Source organism: Durio zibethinus, chromosome 18 (genome assembly GCF_047325235.1).
Source record: "Durio zibethinus cultivar Kanyao isolate XHJ-2024 chromosome 18, ASM4732523v1, whole genome shotgun sequence".
Classification (NCBI taxonomy): Eukaryota; Viridiplantae; Streptophyta; class Magnoliopsida; order Malvales; family Malvaceae; genus Durio; species Durio zibethinus.
This window is the reverse complement of record NC_143179.1, coordinates 1947750-1969668: the sequence shown is the minus strand read 5'-3', so window position 1 is coordinate 1969668 and position 21919 is coordinate 1947750. Positions and strand designations below refer to the sequence as shown.

General features: G+C 31.7%; 2 protein-coding genes across 2 annotated transcripts; both read left to right on the top strand.

Annotated features, from left to right (window-relative positions):
- Positions 1 to 1529: 1529 nt before the first annotated feature.
- On the top strand, positions 1530 to 12660 carry LOC111298923 (uncharacterized). The gene is made up of 12 exons (XM_022893686.2): positions 1530 to 1683; positions 1902 to 3363; positions 4814 to 4821; positions 6268 to 6443; positions 6691 to 6751; positions 6868 to 6966; positions 7439 to 7533; positions 7705 to 7818; positions 8438 to 8505; positions 9993 to 10103; positions 11775 to 12006; positions 12448 to 12660. The coding sequence occupies exons 2-12, from the start codon at positions 1988 to 1990 to the stop codon at positions 12556 to 12558; spliced, it is 2451 nt and encodes an 816-aa protein (XP_022749421.2). The 5' UTR covers positions 1530 to 1683; positions 1902 to 1987; the 3' UTR covers positions 12559 to 12660.
- Positions 12661 to 19886: 7226 nt separating this feature from the next.
- On the top strand, positions 19887 to 21281 carry LOC111300239 (transcription factor MYB63-like). The gene is made up of 3 exons (XM_022895878.2): positions 19887 to 20230; positions 20338 to 20467; positions 20692 to 21281. Exons 1-3 carry the CDS (start codon positions 20095 to 20097, stop codon positions 21155 to 21157), a joined length of 732 nt encoding a protein of 243 aa, XP_022751613.2. The 5' UTR covers positions 19887 to 20094; the 3' UTR covers positions 21158 to 21281.
- Positions 21282 to 21919: the final 638 nt, after the last annotated feature.

Sequence of the window (21919 nt, the reverse complement as noted above, 5' to 3'; positions counted from 1 at the left end):
AAAATAAAAATTAAATAAAAATATTTTATTAATAAAATAATAATTTGATCATATCAAACATAAGCTTTAAAAATCATATCTAAAACTTAGTTCGTGTGAACCTCATTTAGTAGATCTTATTAACAGCTTAATTTATGAATAAGTTTAATTGTAACTTAATAAAATTTTTCTTGAAAAATAAAAATATTAATTAATTTAAAAATTAGAATTACAAAAATAACAATAAAAATAAGAATTAATATACAAAAAAAAATTATAATTATTTTATCTCTTAACCTGAAACTTATAATATTATTAATATATTATCTTACTTTGTAATTTTTCTTTTATCTTTTTATTTAACTGTGGTTCAACTAATGCTTTGACTGACGGTAAGATCATTTCGTTATATTCATCAAAAGTATAGAGACTAATATATTACTTTTTAAAATCTAAAAACCAAAATGACACTTACCTCAAACTTTTAAGAGTAAGAAAGTTATTTACCTTAAATTGTATCCATTCAAAGAAAGAATAAGGAATGGTAAAATTTGATTATCAAATTAAATATAGTGATTAAGGAGAAATAAGTTTCTAATGCATTAGAAGTAACATATTAATATGTTAGAGTTTTATAGTTGATGTCTGATGCATTGTCAATAAATTAAATGATATCATCTCATTAATGAGGTAAATCAGATAATATTATCTCATTAATAAATAAATATTTAAAAAAATATATTAATTTTTGTATATTTATTTTAAGGGCTGATATTTATCTATATAGGATATATCATATGTAAACTCAATATGTTATGGCATTTTTGTATAAAATGATTGATTAAAAAATTCAAGCAAGTTAATTTATATAAATATATTTAAAAGATGGCATTTAACAAATTTTAAATTCAAAATTTAATGCTTATAATCTATATTTCTATCTCAAATTGTGATATATTTCATAAAAAAATTTTTTTTGAAACCTTTAGATCACATATATTAAGGTATATGAATTTAATCTAATTTTAAGTTAATTTAATCTGATTATTATTAAGGGAGCTCAAAGTTGGACAGATTTGAAATTTTGTATAATCCTAATGAGATATGATCAAAATGAGAATAGTCTAATTTGCATCAAAATCAATATCATGTGATAAAACGTGAGAATACCAACTTGTGTAAGGCTAACAAAAGTAAAAGATTTCAAGATGATTGAATTTTGTTTTTTTTTTTTAAATTTAAGAGCAAGATTTATCGATTTATTGAATTTTAACTTATAAATTTTCTAAATTTATAAATTATTTATCACTAAAAGATCGTGAGAGATTCGAACCTCGGGGCTAATGCACCTCTTGCACATGATTGATTGGAAGCGGCGATTCAAGCTTTGATTACAACCCATTATTGAAACAAACAGCCTAAATCTAATTTTGAATGGGCCAATAGGGCTGCTCTGTCCATACTGGGCTTGACCCGTTTGGTCTTGTTGACCAGGAAAGTCATTGGGCTTTATAAAAAGACATGAATAACCTCGCTTTTACCAATTATTACGACATCGAATTTAAAGGGTTGGCTTTCAAACCTTCATCAAAATTTCTTGCTGTTGGCAACTCTCTTTTTAAACGAGAAATAGAAAAACACCAGAAACAGAATATCTTCGATCCGCAGGCTTTAATTCCTCAATTTACTTCACAAAAAACCCAGGTAAGCTTATTTCTCCTCACATTGTTCTGTGTTTTCTTGGTTCTGTTGTTATATTTCCTGCATGTTTTTCTTATTACAACTTTCTTCTGTTACTGAAACATGTTAGTAGGTTTTTTCATGTTATATATTTGTTTTTCTGTTTGAACATTGTTCTTTCATTTTGTTGAAATTTGGGTTGTTTTATTTGAAAAACTTTTGGGCTTATTTATGTTTTGCAGGATAAGTAAAGGAAAGGAAAAAGTGTTTGCTTTATTTCATCTGTTTCTTTTTTTAAGTGTAAAAATTCATTGGTGAATTTGAAAAGATGAGTGGTGCTCCAAAGAGATCTCACGAAGAAGGTGGTGGTCATTCTTCTTCTGCTTCTAAATACCCACATGAGGATACTGGTACTTACCCTAAGATGCCCTCGTCTTTGGTTCCCACTGAGTACCATCATCCTGCCCCTTTTGAGATGGGGCAAGATGCTAGAATGCCTAGGATTCCCAGAACTGAGCCTCGTGATTCGGATAGAAGGTCACCTCTGCAGCACCCCTTGTATCGAATGCCTTCATCTACTGTTTCCAATGATTCACATATGGATTCCCATCAGGGTGGTTCTGAGAGTAGGATGGAGCCGCGGGATGCCAAGGAAAATCGAGAGGTTAGGGTTGAAAGTAGAGAACCAAGGGTGGAACAGAGGGAGTTTTATGGTGAGGCTGCGAAGAGGGAGTATCAAAGTGGGAAAGGGGAAAAGGATGGTAGGTTTGAGAGTAGAGGGGATGAGAGTAAAGAATTGAAATATGATAGGGAGAATTATGGTGAACCAAAGGGTGATGTGAAGGTTGAGAAGGATCTTTATGGTGGGCCAAGTATTAATTCCAGTTGGAAGGATTCAAGGGATTACCATAGAGGAAAAAGATATTCAGACCCCCCGGGTGGAAACATAGATCCATGGCATATCCAACGCAGTAGTTCAGTAGGACCTGTTGAAGCTGGAAAGGAGGGTTCTGCTACTGAAGAAAGAGATTTTGCTGAAGCACATGAGGCTGTTGGTGAGAACAAGTTTGATTTGAAAGGGGAGGATAGGTTTAAAGACAAGGATAAAAAAAGAAAAGATGGGAAACATCGGGATTGGGGAGATAGAGATAAAGAAAGAAGTGATCGTAGGAGCAGCATGCAAGTAGGTAATAGCAGTGGTGAGATCAAAGAATCTGCAAGAGAGGAGAGAGAAGCAGAGAGATGGGAGAGAGAAAGGAAGGATTTGAAGGAAAAAGAAAGGCCAAAAGAGAGGGAAAAGGATCATATCAAGAGAGAATCATTGAATGGAGCAGAGAAAGAAGGATTGAACAATGAGAAGGAATTGGGAGATGGACCTGTTAGAATGCAAGAGCAGGAAAATCAGGCATCTGAACAGAAAAAGCAAAAAGAGTTGGATGCCTGGAAAAATGTTGATAGAGAAGCAAGAGATAGGAGAAGAGAAAGAGATGGTGACACAGAAGGAGACAGACCTGAAAAGCGCAACCGGTGCTATGACAAAGAATCTGATGATGGATGTGCAGATGGTGAAGGGGCAGCAGAAAGAGAAAGGGAAGCTTTTAATTATGGAGTTCAGCAGCGTAAAAGGATGCTTCGGCCAAGAGGCAGCCCTCAAGTGGCAAACCGCGAGCCTCGTTTTAAACCCCGACCTCAGGACAATGATGGGTATGTCCTTCTATTCTTCTTAGTGATCATTTTAGTTGCAAGCATATTTAGCTTAACATGTCATTGTTTTATATGTTATGTGGATTTATTCTCTTTAAAATCCCCATGCATATCGTAGCCTTTGTTATTAAAACTCGATGAACAAGTTCCTAAGCAGGTTCCTTAATTGTTCCTTGTTACTTGTTAGTTAGATCCAGGGGCCTTTTTTAATTATAATTTAAGTTAAGTAAAAAGGTAAAATCTTAGCTTTAGAAAAATATTTTACAAAAACTTGCATTTTTCTCAATCTCACAGGGGCAATTAAGGGTTAGAAGTTTTTAGTTTCATCATATATTAGGAGCAAGTTTTAGAAATTCTAAATTAATTTGAGGGACAATATCGGTGCAGTTAAGGAGAATTTGCTCTGTTCTTTATGTTTGATGTTCATATTTTGGTGTGGATTGGTACTTGTGATGTATCTTTCATTCTTTAATAGTATTGTGGAGGAATCTTGACTAATTGGTAAAAGACTTTAATGCAATTAAATTAATAACTTGAAAGGAACCTGTTCAAAAAGGTCACTAGTACAGTTTTTCAGATATTGAAATCCTCTAGTCCACTTCAGAATACAGTTATACTTGGATGATGCTTGCTCTTATCTATGTGATCACTGAATTCTTCAAATTACTTATTTTCTCATTGAGAAAGGAAAAGATTATCTTAGATTTAAGAAGGGAAATTATGAATTCAAAAGAGAGGCTAAAGTTGGGGTTTCTGAAGGTTAATATAAATTAAAGATTAAAATGCTAAGAATTGACTGAAAAATTGTGGTGGTAGGATCTGCCAGTAATGGCTGGAAAATTTGGGTGTGGGATGGAGATAAAAAAACATAACAGCCGGGCCTTAGAAATCTTCTCCATGAAAGAAATCTCTCTCTCTCTCTCGTTTTATCAATATGCATTCCCTCTCTCCAGCACTTTTGTTTTGCCTCCACTACCTTCAATGTGCTGGCACTTTCTATATAATCCTTTTTCTAGCATTCTGGTTTAGATATTGGTTTTACCATTGCTTGCAAATTGATTGAGGTGTCTATTTGTATTGGCTATTTTCATAGGTATTTTTAAAGTGTTTTGAAGCATCATACTGTTAAAAACAATGCTGCTGATATTAATAGTACGACATCTTATTTTATCTGTTTGTATGGTATGGAATTGATGCCAATTGTTTACAGGGATATGCGTGTTATGATGGCATCTCCAACCTTTCTATCAGTACACAAAATGAAATTCATATAAATTAACTCTTACAAGGTCTTTTTAAGTGAAATGATTTAAATATACTGAAAATTCTACTGACGTCTAGTTGAGGCTTTGACGGCTGGTCATTTTCTTTTTCATGAAGTTTTGCTCTGGTATTTCACTATTGTTATTTTTGTTTTGCTAACCTTGGTTTTTGTTTCTTTAATCTGCAGATCTCAGGGTAAGATGTCATTTAATGCATTCTGGATATCAAATTTGTAGATGGAATTTTGTTTGCATGTTCGATTGAAGGGGACATTATGATCTGGTGAAGTAAGACTGATCTGAAAGAAATTATTTAGGTTGCAAAGCTTCTCTCAGCCTGTGCTTAACATGTGGACATTTATGTTTTGTATGTTTGAAGTGTTGTGTATAATGGTAGTTTAGGCTTGATCTTGTGCATTGACATTTGATTTGGTAGATGAAAACTGCAAACAATGTATTTTCAGAGATTTTCTCTATATGCGATTTGGAAGCTGTGGTAGGATGTATATAGGCCTTTCTACATTAATCTACTCAAGCTTTAACTTAGAAGAGGCAAGGCTAGGAATAATTAAATGGGCAGCATCAATATAGATGATTATTGCTCCATTCCAAGTGGCTTATCTGAAGTTTCTAAACACTAAAGTTTATAATTATTTTAGGATTTTTTGGATTTCAAGGATGCTTAGAAGGAACTATGGTGACTTATAGATGACAGAAACTCTAAACTATTTGAGCCTCATGAGTGTAGGGAACTGTGGTTATCTGAGTGTTGTCTTGTTTATAACATGGTTATCTAAATGTGATCTTGTCTATAACAAATGACCAGATATCTGTTGTGAAGCATGCTGGGTTTTGAAGCCCTTAGACTCTGATCACTGAATGGCTTTAAAGATTTTATTTGGCTCAGACCATGGCATGTTGAAAATGTCCAGAGAGGCTTTAAACATTTTACTTGGTAATCAAGGTTGTGATTAAGTTTTTGTTGACATCTCTTATTGACAGCGGTGAAGTAAATGGGCATGAGCAGGTTTAACCATTTTTATTGTGAAAAGTTGAAGGTGATGGTTTGCCAATGATCTTTTTGTTGATACTTGAGTTGATTATTTTGTTTCTTCTTTTTTCTTTTTTCTTTTTTTATTAAGTAGGGATAATTTTCAATCTCCTTTTCAAAATGTTTTACTCCAAAGTGGGAAAATTAATGTGGTTGCCTCGATGTAGCTAAGGAAAGTCAAAAAATTAAAGGAGTACATGAGATACTAACTGGTTTCTGAGAACTCTTTAAATTCTTTTTTCTTTTCCCTTGTAACTATTGAGTAGGTGGTTGTATGTTCAACTTGTCATTTTGACTAATTAGTGGCTTAGATGAGGGAATTAATCTCATTAATCACATCCTTTTAAGAAGCAAAAGTTGAAGATGGTGTTCCCTCTGAGCTTTTCAAACTGTGAGAAGTTTCTCTTGTGAGTGATGAATACTTTCAGTTGATTGTTGCTTCTTCTTCTTGTACTCAACTATTTTATGTGACTTGTTCAGTGCAAGTTTGTAGTGGATTATTTGTGTTCATAGATGGAACAGAAAGTTTTAGGAAATTCACAGCGGTTATATCCTTTCTTTTCGTCATTATTTAATGTTTTTGTGGTTCAGGTAAACCTGAAGTGTCTTCTGTTGTTTATAAAGTTGGTGAATGTATGCAAGAGCTAATTAAGTTGTGGAAAGAATATGAAAGCTCTCAAGCTGATAAAAATGGTGAAAGCTCTCAAAGTGGCCCTACTCTTGAAATTCGAATACCTGCTGAACATGTTACTGCTACTAATCGCCAAGTAAGATCCAAGATATGTCGTTTTTTTAGATTTTATTCTTTTTTCTCGTGCAATTAGTTCACAAATTTTCTTAATCATGATTTATTTTTTCTGTTTTGATTGCATTTTTTTTCCTTGGAAGGTCTTTGTTATGAGGAGATCTTGATGGTTTTATGTCTTGAAATTGAATGAAAATTCTATGCACCTTTCTATTTTCTTGTCAAAGCCATGATCATTCTTTTTAAGTTTTATAAGTGATCATATGCAGGTTAGAGGTGGCCAGCTTTGGGGGACTGATATATACACAGATGACTCTGACCTTGTTGCTGGTATGTGGTATTGGGAATATGGAGGCTGTGGGGTTAGCTTTCCTTGGCCGTGTAAATTATTTAACTTTTAGCAGTTTACACAATTTTTGTATTGATATTGGGATGTTGCTTTCTAGTTCTTATGCATACTGGTTACTGCCGCCCTACTGCTTCTCCGCCTCCACCGGCTATCCAAGAGTTGCGGGCTACTATCCGTGTGCTTCCGCCACAAGATTGTAAGTCCAAATTCAGTTTTATCTTACTTTTCTACTATTCTAGTATTGAGAAACATATGCCTCAGTAGCTCAGCTTTGTTAACAATAAACTTAGGCACTGCATGAGTAAAATAAAGCAGCATCTGAGCCGAACTTTGTGGTTTGACCTATTTTGGACAAACAAAGAATTAATTTTAATGACGAATAAGCATTTAAAATTGATTAAAAATTCAATTAAGTTAACTGTCGACTATTTGGGTTTTCTGGTAGCACAACCCAGAACCATTAGGTGGATCAAAATTGACTTGAGCCGAACCGACATCATGGTTTGATTTGTTATTTCGGTTTCTTCATTTTTTTTTTTTTTTTGCACAGCTCTACTGGCTAGGCATGGTTATAATCTCTATTCTCTGGTACCCTATTTGTGATATTTTCCATAGGAAAACCCTTTTTATGCATCGTTCTTACATTGTAACAATGATAATTTTGTTAGGCTACACCTCCAAACTTAGGAACAATGTTCGTTCCCGTGCTTGGGGAGCTGGAATTGGTTGTAGCTATCGTGTTGAGCGGTGCTGCATTGTTAAGGTTACAAGTTTCTTCTGATTTTTTTTTTTTTCTCTTTATCCCATCAGTTTTCATAATGTGTGAACAATTTATCATGCTCCTGATTTGCTTTTTCTTGACTTAAAATCAATAAGTGATTATAATATCTTTTGCTTCTTACATGTTGCGTTGCTTGCTATATTTTTAATTCAGAAAGGAGGTGGAACCATTGATTTGGAGCCATGTCTTACACATTCATCAACTGTGGAGCCTACCCTTGCTCCAGTTGCTGTTGAACGAACAATGACTACTAGGGCAGCAGCTTCGGTATATCATGCCTTTTTTGTTCATCTAATTTCTTGAAGTTACAATGATAGTTTTGTCTTGTGTTTTTCTAGTGGAGCTATTGTTATAAAATTTAGTTTGTATTGCTTTGTGTAAAATGTCAATGCTCTTGCCTGCAAGAACTTTTATATCTCATATCATTTGACACTCCATAGCTTGTAACCATGGTCACAATTGTGAAATAATTTTACAACTACTTAGAAAAATGATCATTTAGATTATCCTACAATTTGAACAACATGCATGCATGTGTGTATACCGTTCTTAGGCAGTAATAAGTTATTGTGCAGGAATGTGTAGTATTATAAAAACCAGTGTGCAGCAAATATGTTGCAACGGTAGAAAAATTTGCTGCATAAGTTGGATATGTTGTTTTTTCTTCTTAAATTTGTGGTATTGATTTATATGGTATCTGCATAGTTTATCTGGCAGCAGTTGATTAAGAGAGTTAATGATGTAGAAAATAGTTGAGGAATGTAGAGCTTTGTACTTCATATTCTTGAAATATTAGTTGTCTTTTATTGCTTCTATAATCATCTAATGTGCTGTATTTCTGTTTATCAAATACAAAAAAGCTTACTTGATACTTTTCAATTCTCAGAATGCTTTACGGCAGCAAAGATTTGTACGAGAAGTTACAATACAATACAATCTATGCAATGAGCCTTGGTACCTTCAAATACTTATTTTTTGATATCTTGTCTTGATTCAAATTTGCTTACGCTTATAGATATATGGACATGTTTAATACATAAATATCTTGATATTTTACCATTAAAGCTTCAAATTTATATTTAAGATTCTCAATTTTCTAAAGTTGTAATCTAATAAGTGACTGATTCCTCCGGAACTCTTTGACAGGATTTGAACACGTATCTGTTAGAATGTTTAGTAATGAGTTAACTAATTATTATAAGATAATCTGCAGGTTCAGTTTGTAATCTTTAAGTCTCTGAATTTACTCTAGATTGCCTTCCTAGGTGGGAATTAGGTTAGCTAGGTTGAATTCTACTTAGCTTTAATTTTGTTTGAATTAAAGAGGCTAGAATACGAAATAAATGCTGTACACTTAATTAGCTTTCTCATCTAAGCCCCTATCCTCTTGTTGGAATCCATAAGCCCTTTAACATTTACTTTGAACCAATGGTGCCCTTATTTGGATAGAAAATGGCATGTGGATTAAGATAGCTAACCCTTTTGGCTAGCTGAGATGAGATTGTTATGTGGCATAGATGATGTAGAATGAATTTTGCCACGTGATATGGAGGATATGAAATATATTTTGCCATAATGAAAAAGCAAAAGAAAGAAAAAAAGGGATAAAAGAAAATTTTTTAATATATTTGATACGTATCTACTAATGCCATGTTATTCCTTGCTATCACTTCCGTGTGGCAATCTTAGCACAGGTGAAAAAGAGGTGTAACAGTGTTAATCCATGTGGCATTTTACAACCAAATAAGGACTTAATTGGATAAAAAAAAGTTTAAGGGATTCAATTGATTGCAATAAAAAGATAGGGGCTCAGATGATAGATTTAATTGAAGTACGGAAGCTGTTCTAGTAGTTGGGCCAAACAAGGTAAAATTTTTGTCATGTTAGTAACGATGTGATGCAACACAAGATGGAAAGTGTCAAGAAGTGAGAACGAAAAGGAGTAGAGATAGAAAGGGGAGAAAAGAGCAAGACAGGAGTAAAGTGAGAAGTAAAGAAAGAAATGAAGGCAATAGGGGAAGCAGAAAGATAACCTTAATTCCACTTTTTTTTTTTCCCAATAATCAAGTCTAATTGAACAATTGAAGTAATAAAACTTATAGGGGCTAGGCACCCCTGCAATCACCCATGGTGCTAAACAAACAAGGGAATCTATAAATAATGACAATCACAAAAGAAATCCTAATGGTGGAAAAGAATAGATTCACTCCGATTTGTTGTTAGACATACAACTGTCTAATTATTGAATGGTTGGTGTTCAATATCTGAGCCTGTTCAGAACCTGAACTTTTGTTATGTATGAAGTTGTCATGAATGTCTTGTGTTTAATTGTTTATCAAGCTGCAGCTAGTTAACCTTTTTTTGGTCTGTATTGTTTCAATTCTCATATCTTTCCTTTCTTTCACAATCAAAGTATTTATGTGGTGTTGCCATTTCCACAGGATTAAGTATAGTATCAGTATAGTTGCTGACAAAGGTCTGAAGAAGCCCCTTTATACATCTGCACGTTTGAAGAAGGGTGAAGTACTGTACTTGGAGACACATTCGTGCAGGTAATGTTATTTATATATTGCATTAATTGTTTATGCAACATGATTGATGGTTCGCTACATATTTTAGCCTTTCATCTTCCTTTTTTTCTTTTTATTTCTTAATTTGCATATTCTCTTTGCTGTTGGCTATGCGCTAGTACATAACATAGATAAGAAACATGAAAGGACCCTAATATCTTGTCAGCTACCTTTTTTGGCTGGGGATGAAAGTTAATAGGGCTGCTATTGAGCATCTCATGAGCTACTCAGGACTCTAATTGATTTCAGCCTCTTTAATGAATTAGTTTGAACTTCAGCCCATGGGTGGTCGGCTTCTTCACTTTCATGGACGGAACTCTGTTAGCAGCTCCTGAGCAAAACCAAACTCAGTGTGCAGCTCATGAGAAAAACTCGTTTTAGCTTGCAAATATTTTAATTGGAGATGTTTGTTTACTCTTAAAAATTTAATTCCCGAGTCATAATTTTCAACCTATTTCTAACAATAAAAATATAATTATTTTGGGCAAAAAAGTACAAATATAATTGAATATAACCGAAAAACATTCCAATTAAAAATAATTAAAACTGATACCAAAAATGTCAGATGACCTATGTTTACAAGCTCAGGTGCTACTGACCGTGTGATGGCAGAATAACATAGTTGAGAGTAGCATGTTCTTCCCCCACTTTCACTCTGCTTCCTATCCTCTTTTCTGGTGGTCCCCTCCTTACCTTTGCTTGGCATGGCACGTACATAACTTTCTTAAGATTTACCTAATAATATTAGTATCAGGAAATCCAGCCAATTGATTTATTATAATAGGCTAACTAGTGGTTTTGCCAAGTTGGCTTAGTCTCGTCTCTGCTTCCCATTGCTTTTATTTGAAATCAGTGCCCGAAGTTCTGCATTAAATTTCCGTGCTTCTGTGGTTTGTCAGAACTTTTTTTTTTTTTTTTTATGTCTTCTATCTGCCTAATATCCGATGTATGTACTTCAATTGTAAGACACTATTCCTTGGATTGTTTGCAAATATTTTAGTTTAATATTTATGCAGTACATTTATGGAGAAACATCTCTGGAAGTCTTGAGTTGCTGAAACCAGTATGGTTTATAGAAAGTTTTAAACAAAATTAGCCAAATTCAATTAAAATAGCTCAGTTAATTTGGTCATGTTATTTATTCAGAAAACAACTCAGTTACTTTAAAATTGTTTCACTTGTTATGAAAATCTTTGGCAAACTGACTGCATGTACTTGAGTAAAATATATTCTTTAATTTAAAAAACTAAATATAAAATATAAAAACAGAAGTCAAACAGTTAAATACTTATCTAACTTGTATTTTTGATAATCTGATTAGCAAATGAACTGATTGGCTATTCTCATAATTGGTTTTCTTTGGTTCTGTTTGATTGATGCTTTTTGCTATTTGCTTTTTTAGTAGAAAGTGAAAAGCAAACAATGAAATATGAATTGAAAACAAGTGAGAAATAGCAAAAAGAAAAATGGCAAAACACCAACTAAATGGAACCTTAGTTTTTTGATAATTTTAGTTGATTACTTGGAGATTCAGTTTTAAGAATACGCTAACCTATTTAAAAGAACTGACTATTAACACCCTCGTAATAGTAATGTGACAACTTATTGGTGATGTTCTCGTTTTTTAATATTTTAAATTATTATTATATGAAGGTATGAACTATGTTTTATTGGAGAGAAAATGGTGAAAGCTACCCAAGCATCTCAAGCACATGAAGCAGATATAGAGAAGTCTCAGAATCACCACTCGCATTCCTCAAATGGTGAAAAAAATGAATCTGATAACATCATGATAGACGTTTTCAGATGGTCTCGCTGTAAGAAGCCCCTTCCCCAGAAAGTGATGCGCTCAATTGGAATTCCCCTGCCACTTGAGCATGTAGAGGTGCTTTATATTTCAGAATTTACTTTCTTGAACATGCATTTTTCGTTACCCGTTTTAGCATCTGCCATGTCAATCACCCTTTAAGATATTACTATAAAGCCGATAGGAATAAAATGGTTCAAATTCATCGGTGAAGCATATATTATAGAATAATCTGAAAGACCATTAGTACCTATTAGATGATGGGTATCAAGAGCCTTCAAAGATGGAGTTATAATGCCCACTTAAAAACTTAAGCAACTCCCATATCACATTTTCATTTTTTCCCCTGCACCAGATTCTGTAAGAGGCATACGACATCTGTTATTCTCCTTTCCAGCCTGCCAATTTGATCCTTCCAATTTTAAGTACTGGTGCAAAAATTTAGTGGCATATTTCTTTTTTTTTTTTTTTCATTTTCTTCAGTCGAATCCTTATCAGGAGCTTTTTACGGTCAAACAGGTATTGGAGGATAAAATTGACTGGGAAGATGTGCAGTGGTCACAAACAGGTGTTTGGATAGCTGGAAAAGAGTACACGCTTGCCCGGGTGCATTTTCTATCTTCCAATTAGCTGTTGTTTTCAAGTTTGGTATCACATGTATTACCATTTTTCATGTTTCCATGTATGAATGAAAGCTATTGATTTTAAATATAATATCCAGGGTTAAATTTAGTCTTTTACTTAACAACTAGAATGAAGCCTCGTGGTAAGTGCAGCTCTGAAGGAGACCGCTTGCCATGCCAGGTCCCATGCCTGGCCTCCAACTAAGAAATTTGACCTGCATCCAATTGACATAATTGGAGAGAAGTGATATGGTTCTCACTTATAGAGTTAGAGAAGTCTGTTTTGGTTTTGATTTCACGTAAGTCAAAGGTTCATTCCATTGAATGATCATGATTGAACAAGAATTGGTATCAAAATTTCCGTTTTACAAGGCTGAAAAGCCTTTGAAATCTACATGGCATCTTTTCCAAGTTTAGTCTCATAGCTCTTGAAAGTATCATTATTAGACAGTGATTTAACATTTTAAGGATGCGTTTGGGAGCATATAGTTATATTATTACAATACTGATATAAAAACCTACACATTCTTTATATATATATAGAAAGGAACTGGGATATCATAAAAACAAAAAGGATTATAAAAGACTGCCCTGCAAACAAATCTTCCAAGAAAATTAGGGGCAGGGAAGGGATATATTCCCAGGCATGTTACTTAGAGCCGCCCTTCTAGCCACTCTATGGGCAGGCTTCTGCCATGATGGGATTACTATCTGTATACAGCGATGAGACAGCACCGTTACCATCATTCCTACACCTCAGGTCTGGAAATAAGAACGTAATTCTGTTCATATAAGATTGTTAATTCAGTTGAAGTTCTAATTATTCAATTACAATTTCAGATTATAAGAAGGCTCAAAGGTCAAAAAAAAAAGAAGTTTTGGATAAAAATTTAATAATCATTTAAGTTTTTATTGTTTTATTATAATTAATTAAATCATTAAATATTTATTTTAATCAATTAAATTTTTATTAAATGAAAATTTATTAATATAAACACTTATTTTTATCAAATTGGTAGTTTAATTGGATAAAAATAAATATTTTAAAATTTAATTAAGTAAAAATAAATATTTAAAGATTAAATTGATTTTAAATAAAAATCATATAATTTGATTGATTGTGATAAAATATTATAAGATTTTTTCAATTGTTGGAGCTCTTCTTTTGTTTAATCTAGGGTCCATAAATGTCCACGTCACTCCTTTCTTTTACTCAATCAAAACACTGTATTTCATTAAAATTTAACAACGTTTCCTTTTCCTTTCCATATTCTCTGTCATCTTCTGTCTCAAATCTTTCCTATATCCCTCAAGCCCAAACTCAAGCAAATCTTAATCTTTCAATTTTAAAGAAAAACTAGGAAATGAAAGTTACCTGATTTACCATATAAACAGCAAAAATTAAACGAGAAAAGAATAAGAACAAAACCAAAGAACAAAAAGGAATAAGCTTTATTTGGGTGTATATAATAAATATAAGTCAAAAGAAATTGTTTAATTAATTTGTTGTATGTTGGAAATAATGATTCCAATCTTATTAATGATTTATTTGAAATTGGTTAAATATTATTGATGGACAAAAAAATTTGCAAGAGAAAAATTTTAAAAATGAAACGATTTTTGATAGATAAATTTATATGTTCATAAATAAGTAAAATATCTATAGATTAAATATAAAAAAAAGATGTAAGAAAGATAAAATTTTATGATATAAACACTCATAAAATTAGTAAAGATTTATGTTTGTTTATGTTTGAATGTTTGAATGTTTGTATGTAAATTAGAAGAAATTGAGATGATCCACATATATATGGTACATAAATACATATGAGTATATATTTATTTTGTTTGAAAATATTTTATAAAATTAAAAAAGATTGATAAGATTTATAGATATTAATTAAGAGTATTAATTTGATTATATGTTTATAATATTTTATAATTAATAAATTTTTTTATTCGTAAATGTATGTCGATTAAATTAAATTATATTTAATTACTGTTTTTGATATAATTAATTAATTATTTAATTTTGTTTCAATTCACCTAAATGTTTGATTGGATTCAGGCTACGTGGCCCAACAGTTCAATCATATGGGTGTGCAATGGCGATAACCAAGTTGGCAGCAATATTTTTTGATTATTTATATATTATTTTTCAACATTTATAGAACATGCGAAAAACGGCTGCTGCAATTACAATCTTTGAATGCAAAGTGGATTCAATATATTCTCATCTTATCTAATTTATATGTCCCAAAAATAGCAGAAACTTTTGAAATGCAAAAGCAGAAGACACAGAATATGGAAGAAAAAGAAAACGGTACTAAGTTTTAGTGAAACACAGTGTTTTGGTCAAGTAAAATAAAACAAATGATGTGGACAATTGTAAACCCTAGATTAATGTTTGAAAAATCATTAGAGAACTTCACTATTATTTAATAGAGAATATTTCTTATCACGGATTTAAGGAGGAGTCTTGAATCTCATATCAAATATAAAAAAAAAGTCACTGAAGTATAAAAAGGTTCACAGCATCTCTTCTTTGTGAGGTATTTTTTATAGGATAAAATCGTAAGATCAAGGGGGTCAGAGCGGATAATACCTCATAAAGGTGTGAATCGTATTATTTATGCTAATCTGAGACGTCGGATGAGTGGATGCCCGGGTTTCGGAGTCACGCGGGTCGAAGCTTAAGTCTTGACCCATGACAAGTGATATCAGAGTTAACCTTAAATCCTTCGATCCACGTCAAGTTTCTCGAAAGAGGTAGGCAGGGTGACCAACCTTCGTGACAAGGGCATCACGAGGTTGGGTGGGGGAGAATGTCACGAACCTAAGGAAGAGTCTTGAATTTTACATCAAATATAAAAGGAGGGTGACTGGGGTATAAAAGAGTTCACAGTGACGAAGGCGTCACGAGATTAGGTGGGGAGAATGTCACAGACCTAAGGAGGAGTCTTGTCACGAGGTTAGGTCGGGGAGAATGTCACGGACCTAAGGAAGAGTCTTGAATTTCACATCAAATATAAAAGGAGGGTGACTGAGGTATAAAAGGGTGAGGTTGGGTGGGATAGAATGTCACGACCTAAGAAGGAGTCTTGAATTCCACATCAAATATAAAAAGAGGGTGACTGGGGTATAAAAGGGTTCACAGTGACGAGGGCGTCACGATGTTGAGTGGGGAGAATGTCATGGACCTAAGGAAGAGTCTTGAATTTTACATCAAATATAAAAGGAGGGTGATTGAGGTATAAAAGGATGAGGTTAGGTGGAGAAGAATGTCACGGACCTAAGAAAGAGTCTTGAATTTCACATCAAATATAAAATGAGGGTGACTGAGGTATAAAAGGGTTTACAGTGACGAGAACGTCACGAGGTTGGGTGGGAAGAATGTCACGGACCTAAGGAGGAGTCTTGAATTCCGCATTAAATATAAAAGGAGGGTGACTAGGGTATAAAAAGGTTCACATCATCTCTTCTTTGTAGGCGTATTTTGTAGGACAAAACGTGAGCCCAGGATGTCAGAACGGATAATATCTCACAAGGGTATAAACTGTGGTAGAAAGACTAATCTAGGACACCAGATGAATATATGTTCGGATCCTGAAACCATGCGAATCAAAACTTAAGTCTTGATCTGTGACACTCCTCTTCTCATGAATTTTAATGATTATTAAATATTTATTCAAGGTCTTTTATTAATTTTGTTGCCCAATGAGAAACATAGTATGGAAATATGAGTTTTGTATAAAAAATATTTAAATTATGATATCCGAAATGTTTTATCAATCAATAAATTATTACGACATATGATTCGATTTGATTTCAAATTAATCAAAATTTAAAAGTAATTATAAAATGTTAAAAGGTTTAAAAAAAATAACCGTACTATCCTAAGTGATTGGTTTCAAAATATAGTTGGATAGATGTCATGATTTTTTATTTAATTTGTTGATGAGCTCATGTTAACTTTTAGGATGTGATATTTTATTGGACGTACGAGACTTTCAGACAATAATATAGATTTTTGTTACCCACATGGTATTAAGGTGGATGTTGACTCTAATAATAAGGTGGCATTAACTATGTTAATGAGGCATTTTCATACAGTTGTAAACTTGAAAAATATGGAAACATCGATGACGGGAATATGTTTGTTTTCTTTTTTTTTTAAATATTTTTTTATGAAATTATAAAATAAATTAAAATTATAATAAAATATTACAATTATATATAATAAATTATTAAATAATCAAATAAACAAATTAAAATATTACTAAATAAATTTTAATATAAAATTGATTCAAATTTACATACAATAAAATTTGAATCTCATTATATTTGATTGCAACAAGTAATAAAATACCGAGAAAGTGTGAGATTGGCATCTAGCAAAGATTTTATAAAGTAGGGAAAGAAAGAAATGGGAGTTTAAGGCTTTAAGCAAGAAAATTGCAATTTATGGTTAAGCCTCTGTGAAAGTAAGCATTTGAATTGCCATTTGTTATTTTTATTTATTTATGTATTTATTTATTTTTTCTGGTTTCAAAGTGTCCAAGTCTATTTGCTAACTTGTTGGTGTAATCCATTTGTTGTCTCGACTTTGTTTGATAAAAAAAAAAATGAAAATGAATATTGATTAATAAATTAATAAAATTATGTTTAAATTTCATAATCTCTTTTTATTTTATAATTTAATTATTGAATTAGTAATTTTTTTTTCATTCTTATTAATTTCTGTCTTTTTACAGTCAAAGCGACATTAACATTAAAATTTGAAGAGGAGAAATGTTTTTAACAGTTGATTAAATTACAATGATAATTTGGCGCCTACCAAGTCAAGTTTCAATTTTAAAAAACCCTACAAATCAAATCAAATCATGAAGATTTCCACTTTCAACTTTGATTCATGCTTGCATTGTCCGTCAAATTAGGATTCACACGTGCTCTCGTGCAGCACGACAGGGCCCAACAAAACAAAATCATACCTCTTCATTTTCTTTCATACATTTTTTAAAGATTTTATTTGAATTTAATTTTTTTTTGAAAATTTTTTTGAATATATTAATATAATTAAAAAAATTATATAAATTTACTTAATTAAATTTTAAATTTTTAAAATTTTTACCATTAATTCTTTTAATATATACTTTAATTAATTATTAAGAGCGAATTTTAATAATATTGGTTGTTGAAAACCTATTAATGGTTCAGTAGATAGAGCCTTTCCTAGATAGAACTCCGTACGTTTTCTCCTTTGCTTAAAAATTCCAACTTGGTGTGTTCATTGTCGTCTTCTAACTAATTTTTATTTCGTTTGTAAATGATTAATTTAATTAATTTTTATTTAAATTCTAGTCCTTTAGGGCTCCACCTTGACTTGAGAATAATCTTTTGATTGGAAAGAAAGTAACTGTGCTCTTACTTTTTGGAAGCTTCCTTAACCTATTGTTATTTATTTATTTATTTTAATGATAGGTCCTTTGTTAGAATTAAACTTACTAATTAACCTGTCTTACAAGTGGGTTTGTTAATGTAATATTATGTAATTTCTGTAATTATATTACATAGATTAATATATTTAATTTTAGTTTTTGAATTCTATAAGAATATGTTTAAAATATTTTGGGATTTAAAATTTTAAGCTTTCAATTGCATTAATAAAAATTATTGAGGTTCGTTTTTAACTTACGAGGAATAATTTATTTTGCTAGGTTTATCTATAAAAAACTTGAGACATATGATTTCATGTCTTTAAATTACAATCTTTTGTAATGAATTGGGGCATTACAAGCTTATTCATTTAATTTAGATTGCACCAATTTTTAGTAACTCCCTGAAGGCCTGACTGAATAAATTAAACTAAACATTTGATTAACGCTAGCCCCTCCCCTATTGTAGACAATACTGTGGCATTTTTCACACGTTGAACAAAGACTTTTGTTTCTGTTGTAGCAGATACATGCAATGTACAACAAGAAAAGCAATGGAGACAGTCGACTATATTCGTCTGTAACCATTCACTTGCCACACAATATTTCTTAAACATTTCTTATTTCTTTAATCAGAATCTCATAACTCCTTTTTTTCGGTCTTCGTTTTTTTCAATAGAAATTTCAACTTATCAAATGTCAGTCAAATCTCATAATATATTTATTTGAGATTAATAAGATATTATTTAATAAATAAAAAGATTTTAAAAAAATTTAAAAAATATTTTTTTTGATAGGTAAAATTATTTACTTATAAATATATAAATTTTTTACAAAATTAAATATAAAAAAAAATTAAAGAGTTTTACGAGATTGACATCTTATAAGATTATTGAAGATTTACATCTTATAGTTTTATATGTTTAAATATTTATGAGTGATTAGAGGAGATTGAGAAAGTTTACGTAAATATGTGCATGAGTACATATGAGTATGTGTGTATATTTATAATTTTTTACAATTAGTGAATATTTTTTTTTACCTGTAAACGTAGATCGGTTGGGCTTAATCACGTTCAATTATTATCTTTTGTATGATTGATTGATTATTTGATTTTGTTTCCATTGGCTTGACTGATTAAAAGCTTTTTGCTTAACAAGTGATATTAGAGTTAAAAGTTTAAAATGTAAGAAGAGACAATCTTAGAAAAACTTGATTTAAAGAAAAAGTTCAAATTTGTATTTTGAAAATTGATTTGCAAAAAAGTTTAAGACACACAAGAGAAAATGATTGTGAGACTTTCATTGCAAGTTGAGTCAAATATATTTAGTATGAAAACTGATAATTTGATAGAATTTGAGTCAATGTGAAGATTGTTGAGAATAATGACTCAAATCTCATAACAGATTAGTTTGAGATTGATAATATATTATTTAATGGATAAAAAAACTATCAAAAGAAGAATTTTAAGAGAAAAGAGATTCTTGATAGGTAAGTCTATATGTTTATAGATAGATAAAGTCTTTATAGAGTTAGTTATAAGAAAAATATGTAAGAGAGTTGTAAAATTTTATGAGACAGGCACCCATAAGACTACTGAAGATTTACGTTTTATGAGTTTATATGTTTGAATGTTTGTGAGTGGATTAGAAAAAATTGAGATGATCTACATAGATATAATGCATTGCACATAGGTATACGTGTATATTTGAAATTCTTTACGATTAATAGATATTTTTTCTCATTTATGAACGTAAATTGTTGAATCAAATCACATTAAATTATTATCACTTACGTGATTAATTAATCATTTAATTTTATTTTTGCTAACTTGATTGGATCAGAGCTTTTTAGTCTAACCCTAAACCCACGTCATGAAATAAAAAAAACTCATTAAGGATCCATCTTTTTTTTCCAAGAATACTCGGTGTTGACCTTAATGTCATTCAAAAACAGAGCCAAAATCTAAAAAAGAGCATACTAATTTAATTATATTATTTGCTTCTTAGACAAGTTGTTTAATTTGATGCTGTCTAGAAATTCTGAAACATTTACGATATAAATAGAATCGAGAGACTCGAAGTTCGATGTTATAGAGTCGTCTCGAGATGGTGAGGCAACAAATATCCTGGAATAAAACATTTCTAAAAAAAGGAATATGGAGCCCTGACGAAGATCAGAAGCTGATTGCTTATATAAAGAGATATGGCATTTGGAATTGGAATGAAATGCCCAAATATGCTGGTATGAGACATCCCTAATTATGCTAAACTTTAATCGTGTACAAGAACAAGCTATCGATTTAGATTTTGTGATTAGAGCATTTTCATGCACTTCATTTTGGTTTGTAGGTCTGTCCAGATCAGGGAAGAGTTGCAGGCTTCGTTGGATGAATTACTTGAGGCCTAATCTAAAGCGTGGAAACTTCACCAGGGAGGAAGAAGAAACTATAATCCAACTGCAAAAGAAGCTAGGAAATCGGTTAGTAACAGCACAGCCACCTTACTATTTTGAACTCTGAACTAAGTTTAATTGGTTTATGCAGTTATTTTTTGTGACATCTAGGGATTCAAATTCTAACATCTGCAACTCTTTTCTCCTATTTTCAGATTACTATCTTGATAAAAAAAAATTACTATTTTCAAACATAAGATTATAGATAGGACGACACGATTCCATTTTCACAAATTTCGATTAATTTTCAGATGGTCGGCAATTGCTGCAAGGCTGCCGCAAAGAACTGACAACGATGTAAAAAACTACTGGAACACTCGCTTGAAGAAAACAGTAGAGAAGAACAATATTTCAGCGTCAGGAAACACATCACCTACAGAAATCAATTCAGGTATCGAAGCCAAGCAGGAGAATTCGTCTCACGCTGAATTCTCAATGTTCCTCAAAACTTTGCCGGACTCACCAATTCCTACATTGGATGACTTCCCCGAACCTGCGGCCACTTATAGTTATACCATGGACGACAATTTTGTTTCATCTGATTTTATGGAGCAGCAACTGATGACAGTAGTAACTCTGGACAACCAGGACTGCCAAGCTAACCAGGACTGCCAAGCTATGTCACCAAATCCTCAGCTATGGCTACATGAACCCATATTTGAATGTGATTCCTACTATGATCCTCTGGATGACTTCTGGCTCAATCCATTTATTTAGTGCATAAAGAGTGAGAGCTGATCCCTTTACCCTGCTTCTAAATTCGATTTCAATAAGTATTACTATTATAATATGGATGCTTAAAGTGATATTTGTCCTATTAATTTCAACATACTACGGCTGGTATCGTGTAATTATGAAAACATAGAGATTGTCAGAATATTTGAATTATTAGAAACCAAAAACATATATTTTACGAATCTGTCATATCGACACAAATTCTTGGTGTTTTTATGTGCTTAAAAGTAGTAAGTCATGTTCGGTTTTAAGGGAAAACATTCAGGTAACACTTCTTCCTTGAAAGAGAAAAAGACAAAGAAGAAGATCAGCAAGAGCTTCTGGTTGTTTTCTAGAACTTTTGTATGGGTTATAGCTGTCTACATTATTCTTGAGCTTACAAGTCCAAAACGTATGTGGTGGCTAGTAAAGTAGTCTTGAAAAGCTTAAGGCTAAAATTGCTGAACTTCAGGGTGTGTAGTGATTGATAGATATGATAATTTTAAATACAAAACGTAACATGATAAAAAGAATAATATGAAAAGAAATATAAAATGATATAATTTAAAATTTTAGTAAAAATTATATAAGAACCAAAACTATATTTTGTGTATGGTTGTTTGGAATATCAACAAAAATTGTAAATACAATAATTTTTTTGTTTTAAACATTTTTTACATGAAATAAATAGATACAAATACATGAATTGTAAGATTTAGTTGTATATATAAGAATTTTAATTAGCAAGAAAATGAAAGCTATACG

Bases quoted from the DNA above. Each gene is read 5' to 3' on its own strand.
- LOC111298923 (XM_022893686.2), top strand. From the start codon at position 1,988: ATGAGTGGTGCTCCAAAGAGATCTCACGAAGAAGGTGGTGGTCATTCT. The intron at 10,104-11,774 runs GTAATGTTATTT...TATTATATGAAG, and splicing joins TTGGAGACACATTCGTGCAG to GTATGAACTATGTTTTATTG. The intron at 12,007-12,447 runs GTGCTTTATATT...ACGGTCAAACAG, and splicing joins TGCCACTTGAGCATGTAGAG to GTATTGGAGGATAAAATTGA.
- LOC111300239 (XM_022895878.2), top strand. From the start codon at position 20,095: ATGGTGAGGCAACAAATATCCTGGAATAAAACATTTCTAAAAAAAGGA. The intron at 20,231-20,337 runs GTATGAGACATC...TTTGGTTTGTAG, and splicing joins TGAAATGCCCAAATATGCTG to GTCTGTCCAGATCAGGGAAG. The intron at 20,468-20,691 runs GTTAGTAACAGC...ATTAATTTTCAG, and splicing joins CAAAAGAAGCTAGGAAATCG to ATGGTCGGCAATTGCTGCAA.